The sequence below is a fragment of the Malaclemys terrapin genome, chromosome 1, assembly GCF_027887155.1.
Source record: "Malaclemys terrapin pileata isolate rMalTer1 chromosome 1, rMalTer1.hap1, whole genome shotgun sequence".
Lineage (NCBI taxonomy): Eukaryota > Metazoa > Chordata > Testudines > Emydidae > Malaclemys > Malaclemys terrapin.
The window spans coordinates 72,546,093-72,553,039 of NC_071505.1; the positions used below are offsets into that span (position 1 = coordinate 72,546,093).

The 6,947-nt window shown below is 45.5% G+C and overlaps 1 protein-coding gene across 1 annotated transcript; it reads left to right on the forward strand.

Annotated features, from left to right (window-relative positions):
- The first annotated feature begins 1,304 nt into the window (after nucleotides 1-1,304).
- Nucleotides 1,305-4,873, forward strand: RPS16 (ribosomal protein S16). Its single transcript, XM_054016201.1, has 6 exons — nucleotides 1,305-1,340; nucleotides 1,427-1,482; nucleotides 2,339-2,440; nucleotides 3,599-3,695; nucleotides 4,476-4,523; nucleotides 4,655-4,873. The coding sequence occupies exons 2-6, from the start codon at nucleotides 1,435-1,437 to the stop codon at nucleotides 4,798-4,800; spliced, it is 441 nt and encodes a 146-aa protein (XP_053872176.1). The 5' UTR covers nucleotides 1,305-1,340; nucleotides 1,427-1,434; the 3' UTR covers nucleotides 4,801-4,873.
- Nucleotides 4,874-6,947: the final 2,074 nt, after the last annotated feature.

Sequence of the window (6,947 nt, forward strand, 5' to 3'; positions counted from 1 at the left end):
AACATAGGTGAAAGCCTATGCTGTTGTACAGCAGTAATTCATAAAGTGTAAAAAAATAAAAGAGCACGGAGAACTTAAAAATTGGATGGTAACAGACCACGAATCCCAGTGAAGACTGAACCTGGTGATACTCAACAGAAAGATCTCACTCATCCATGCTTGTAGCGGTTTCCATCATTTCACAGTGACTCAACAGTCATCCGAGGCGTCAGGGTGACACGCAGTGACAATCCTAGAACCTTATTGTACAGCAATACCCAGTTATTACATAGATTTACCTTATAGCCTTTATCTTTATTATGGCTCTGAGCATTGGACAACGGGGATTGACTGAGACGTTTGGTGAGTCAGGGGACTGTAGGACATGAGAGAGCTGGTGCTGGAGAGAAGGGAGAAGGTCTGGAACCCTAGGATTAGGGGACACTGCGAGGCTGGTGCTGGGAATGGAAGACACTGACACTGGGGAAAATGGTGGGATTGGAAGATGCTGGAGGGGGAGAAGGGGGAGCTGATGCTGGGATTGGAGGTAGGGATGTAAAATGTTAACCATTAGTCTTAACGCTTAACCATTAACCCTTGGACCGGCGGGCCCCAGCAGCCACACTGGCCAGAGCAGCCCCAGCCCCAGCTGCGCTGGCGGGATTGGCCCCAGCTGCTAAATCGGTTAACCGTTTAAACCAAATCTTTTAACAGTTTAAACTATTAACTTTTAAAACGGTATTTACATCCCTAACTGGGGGACATAGAGAAATGCTGGGAGTGGGGGCCACTGGGCTGGGGGTGCAGTTGGGGATTGCAGCTGGGATTGTGAGATGCTGGGAGGCTGGTGCTGGGGTCACTGGGGAGCTGGTGCTGGGACTTGGGGAGCAGCTGGGGACTGGAGCTGGGATTGTGAGGTGCTGGTGCGGGGGCCGCTGGGGAGCTGGTGCTGGGACTGGGGGAGCAGCTGGGGACTGGAGCTGGGATTGTGAGATGCTGGGAGGCTGGTGCTGGGACTGGGGGAGCAGCTGGGGACTGGAGCTGGGATTGTGAGATGCTGGGAGGCTGGTGCTGGGACTGGGGGAGCAGCTGGGGCGGGGGGGGCGGCGAAGAGGGACACTGGGGGACGCGCTAGAGGTGACGATCGCGCCCTGCACCAGCCTCTTCCCGGCAGCTCTCTCAGCCCCGCCCCACCGCTTCCGAGACTCCTGTCCCCCTTCCTTCGGGCAGCCGTAAAGCGCGGCGGGAGGGAGCCGTCTCGCGCGGCCGGAAGTCAGGCTGCGCTTTGCGGCTGGGCTGCCCCTGAGAAGCGGCTCCGGAGGCCCCGCTCTCTCTTTTGCTGCTGCTGTCGCTGGCGGAAGGTGAGTTTTCGGCAGCTCCGCGCCCCTCCCCCCTCCCCCCTCCCGCTGGGCCGCGCGCCGCTCACCGCCGTGTCTGTCTGTTGCAGGAGGAGCCATGCCGGCCAAGGGGCCCCTGCAGAGCGTCCAGGTCTTCGGGCGGAAGGTGAGCGAGCGAGCGGGCGGCAGCGCCCCCGGGACCAGGCCGCGCTCCCTGGCCCGGCAGCTGCGGCCTGTGCGCTCCGCGGCGGCCCGGGAGCCGCAGGGGCCTCCACGTGTCTCGCCCGGGCCCAGCCCCGCGGGGTGGCCGGTAACCCGGCCCGGGGCTCCCGCCGCGGAGCTGCCCGGGATGTAGCCGTGGGGGCACCGCGCCATCGGCCGAACCCGTCATCGCGCTGGGAGCCAGGCGGCTGCGATAGGCGCGAGCTGCAACACCCCGTAGTGCGCACAACAGCCTCCCTGCTACACCCACCCACAGCCCCCATAGGTGTTGGAAGTGGGGGTACGGCAGCGCCCCCGACTTGAAGTAGTTTCCATCATGTACAGGGTTTACAATGTGGGTCAATGGCTCTCAGCGCCCCCACTATACAAATTGTTCCAGTGCCCCTGCTCTCCCCGCCCCCCGATCACACACAGGTAACACTGTAAAAAGCCTTCTCCACGGCATGACTTGCAGGGATGGCAGACGGTGAAGGTAATGGCTCGGTCTCTGGGCCTCTCCTGCTCCCTCCATGATCTAGGAGGCCTGATTGCTGGTAGTCATCACACTTCCCACGTGTAGAGCAAATTTTGTGTGTTTTCAGCAAAGCTGACTCGCCTATATATTTTTTTTATTTTAAGTCCTCATCTGACCTAGTATGTTTCAGTGGCTTGCAGCAGTGGCTTTGCTTTAAATGAAACCTGCTTTTTGAAATCTTGAGTGTCATAATCTAGACTGATAGCACTGTATGCTAGTCTGTAAAGGAGTTGGTGCACAGTTAATAGTATACAAATGCTTTACTCATATATGCTTGCTTTTTTAGAAAACAGCTACCGCTGTTGCTCACTGCAAGAGAGGAAATGGTCTCATTAAAGTGAATGGAAGACCCCTGGAAATGATTGAGCCTAGAACCCTGCAGTACAAAGTAAGCACTTTATTGGTTTTCTTTGGACATTATTCTATGTTTATGTACTATATATATGGAAGAGCAGAAGAGTTTCTTGTTGCCATGATGACGTACAGTAGATCGGGGCGGGCAAACTCTTTGGCCTGAGGGCCACATCTGGGTATGGAAATCGTATGGCGGGCCATGAATGTTCACGAAATTGGGGGTTGGAGTGCGGGCTCTGGGGTGGGGCCAGAAATGAGGAGTTCAGGGTGGGGGAGGAGGCTTTGGGCTGGGGCAGGGGGTTGTGGTTCCCAGCCAATGGGAGCTGCAGAGGTGATGCTTGGGCGGGGGCAGCGTGCGGAGCCCCCTGGCTTCCCCTACACATAGGAGTCAGAGGGGAGACATACCACTGCTTCTGGGAGCCCCGGCACACATGGAGCAGGGCAAGCCCCCAAGCCGCTCCCAGGCGGGAGCTTGAGGACCCGATTAAAATGTCTGAAGGGCTGGATGCGGCCCCCGGGCAGTAGTTTGCCAACCCCTACACTAGCCATCTCTTTTTTTAGTGGCCATGTAGGCTGTTAGCTGTAGCTTGACTATTTGTAAGTTTTGTATACAATTTTAGATTTTTGGAGTTGAGTACTCAGGTTAAATAATAAAAGCTTAGAAGTGTATCCTCACTCAAGTCACTTTGCAAAATGGGATTTGAGCTTTTGTATCATTTAGGTGTTTTTCTCAATTTTACTCTGATGTATTTTCTCAATTCATTTATTCTTATTAGTGTTGATGGGAGCAAAGCATACATGTGTTAATCTTCCTTAGATCTAACTTCATCAAGTTTAATATTACCTAGTTTGACTCATCAGTTAACCTCAAAGCACTGTACAAAGTATCATTGCTCCCATTTACAAATGGGGAAACTGAGGCACGGGAAGGCAAAGTGACTTGCCTAACGTCATCCAGCAGCAGAGTTGTGACAAGAACCCAGGTCTCTGCTCTTATCCACTAGTGACTAGGCCACGTTGCCTCAGTGGTTTTTATTTAATTACCTTAGTGTGTGCATTGTAAATTCAAGGCTCGTAGCACCAAACATTTTATAAATCCATGCTTAGAAACCTTGCTCAAAACACTGATTGCTGCCTCTTGATTATAAATATGTTCTCCTAATTTAATACAATTTTTATGTCTATTTCTTAGTTGCTTGAACCTGTTCTTCTCCTGGGCAAGGAACGCTTTGCTGGTGTTGACATCAGAGTCCGTGTTAAGGGTGGCGGCCATGTAGCACAAATCTACGGTACGACTCTTGTACAAGATCTTTAGTATGGGCTGGAATAGATTAAACTACTTATTAATAAATTATAAATATTTTTTATCTTGGGGAATAAACACCATCTACAGTTTAAAGCTTTGGCTATTACAAATACCAGTTTAATGGGTGTATCTTGAACTATATCTGTATCACCTGCTCTCATTTATACACATGAATGATCTTTATGGAAATGATCTGAATGAAACTGGCATTAGCATTTCCCTCTTCCAGGGCTATATAAATGATTATGTGTGATTGGTCATAAATTGGATTTTGGGATGAGGTTAAACAGCGTTTTCTAACTGCACTGCAAAGTCAAGCAGTTATTTGTCTCAGATAAAATTGCTCAAATAAAAATCCTAGAATCAGAATTTAACTTGTAACTTATACACATTGGGCAAAATAGAACATAAATTGCTTTTCAGAAGTGTTAACGTGCTGCTGCTAGTTAAGGCCTGAAAATTCATTAAAATGATATGGCTCAGAAGAGGCACAGTAAGCAAGTAGATGTATTAACCCAAATCTTCATCTGTTTTAGTTAACCATCCGGACATTATTTTAAAGTCAGTTTTTGATTAAAGGGTGTGGCTTGAGGTGGAAGGTGTATGACACAAAATGGTTTGATGTGGTTTTATCATTACACTTATAACTATTTTTCATTTGTCAAATTAATTTCTGCCAACCCCTCCCCAAACCTTTGCCATGTTTTCTATGTAAACCTGAATTTATTGGATATTATTGTTAACTTGTCTCTTTCCTCAACAGCAATTCGTCAGTCTATTTCCAAAGCATTGGTGGCTTATTATCAGAAGTGTAAGTTGATTGTTTTGATTTTGTTTTACTAGCCTTTTTGAAGTGTTTAGCTTCAGACATTAAGTGCTATACGTAGAACAGTAATAGATGGCGGTATAGAAATGTTAGTCACAAATATGATCTTTTTTCAGATGTTGATGAAGCTTCCAAGAAGGAAATCAAGGACATCTTAATCCAGTATGATAGGACCTTACTGGTTGCAGATCCTCGTCGTTGCGAGTCCAAGAAGTTTGGTGGACCTGGTGCCCGTGCACGCTACCAGAAGTCTTACCGTTAAAATTGTTCTTTACCCTTGTATCTTGCAATAAATATGGGGAAAAGTTAATAAATATTTCAAGTTTCTAAATCTAGTATTTGGTTTATATTGGATAACTGTTTTTTTTTAGGGTTGGGAGTCCTTCGGTAGTTAAATATTTTATTAATATAAGAGAACTGACCTTAAAAAAAGCACAGGGGAAGTGCTGGTATCTAGAAATAAAGAAAAGCACTTTGCTGCTGTTAGATACACATTTTTTTTCTTTGTTTCAAACAATAAACTCCCCATACTGTGCTCCATGCACCCTTGACAAACCACTAACAAATCTAGCAGCATAGCTTCTAAAATTGTTAACCCTGGGAAACCAAAAGATCTTATCTCAGCCCTCCCCCAAACCCTGACCAAATGCTACAAAGCTGTATTGCTGTTTTGGAGCAAGAGGAGTAGGTTTCCTTCTCTGTTGACAAATCTATAGTATGCATGTTGAAGTGCAGTAGCAGACTTCTTAAAATACCCTTGTGCTATGTGAATTTTTACATTTATATTCAAGACTAGAAAACTTGATTTTTTCCAAAAATCACAAAAGCTTTCATATGTCCATCATTCAAGCTAAAAAATGCTTAAATATAATTACTTACAATGCTTCAGAAATACTGAACATTGAAAGGGTTGCACAATGCTCTGAAAATGAGAAAAAGGTCCTTACTCTGAGGTGCTTTGATACTAATTTGGGCACATGTAATACACCCATAACAGATCAGACACAAAGGGGTGCAGGTAAGAATGATATGTGATTTACAAAGCCCCCTGAGTTATCAGTTTGGAGGACAGACATGTTTCCTGTCTCTCAAGATTGGGGAGGCAATTCCAAGCCTTGGAAGTACATGTGTAAGATCTGAGATTGACTAAAAGCAGACACATGGGGAGTAATTTGGAGGGAGATCTAGATTAGCGATTTTCAACCAGGGGTATGTGTACCCCTTTGGGTACTCAAGATGTCTTCCGGGGGTACAGCAACTCGTCTAGATATTTGCCTAGTTTTACAACAAGCAACATAAAAGGCCCTAGCAAAGTCTGTACAAACTATAATTTCATAAAATGATTTGTTTCTACTGCTCTATATACTATATCCTGAAATGAAGTACAATATTTATATTCCCATTAATTTATTTTATAATTACATGGTAAACATGAGAAAGTAAGCAATTTTTCAGTAATAACAGGCTGTGACACTTGTATTTTTATGTCTTATTTTGTAAGCATGTAGCTTTTAAATGAGGTGAAACGTGAGGTTACGCAAGACAAATCATACTCCTGAAAGGGGTACAGTAGTCTGAAAAGGTTGAGGTGTGTGCAGTGTATGAGAGGAGAAAATCGTGGAGATGCTAGGGAGAGAAGTTGCATCTATTTACGTAGATATTGAGAGGAAAAAGATAAAGAGGGCGGGTGAATGATGAGGAAGCCTTAAATGAAAAAGAACTAGCTGCTGCCAACAAAAGAGCTGGGACATCAGTCACAAGTGACCAGCAAAAATCACGTGACAAACGGGTGCTCAAATACTGAGTAGAGGCCTGACGCATGGGAGCAGCTCTGGGTCATGATGAGAATAACTGCTTTGTATACGCAGCAGGAAACCATTTTGGACAGGAATGGAAAACACCATAGGCTGACCAATAGAGAGACTCGATTCTTGACCATATCACAGTTTAAGCAAGATACTATTTTCTCCCCCATTAGACAACTGGGGGCTTTTTGAGGGGTATCTTCCAAAATTCTTTCTTTGTACTGTAGCCTCCATGGTCCTGCATTGTAATGATTCCTTCCCACCAACAGCTAAACCCACTTCCTTTGCTAATTGGGGTGTTGGAGATGATCTGTAAAGGATTTTTTAAAAACATTGGACTTTTGCTCTTCTTGTATTGAGTGCTTGCAGCGTTTTTTTTTTTTTTTTTTTTTTTTTTTTTTTTTTTTAACCTTAAAAATATCTGCAGTCTGGTCTTCCTTGTTGCTGCTTGGGGAGCTCATGGATGTCTGAGAATGAGCTTAAAATATTTTAGTGTAAGGGAGTGATCTTGTTAATTAAGATTTCCTTTTTCATAAATGTAGTCATTAATATTATAGTATTAGCATAAATTGAACAAAACTTCTAAACCGGAATGATAAGTCCT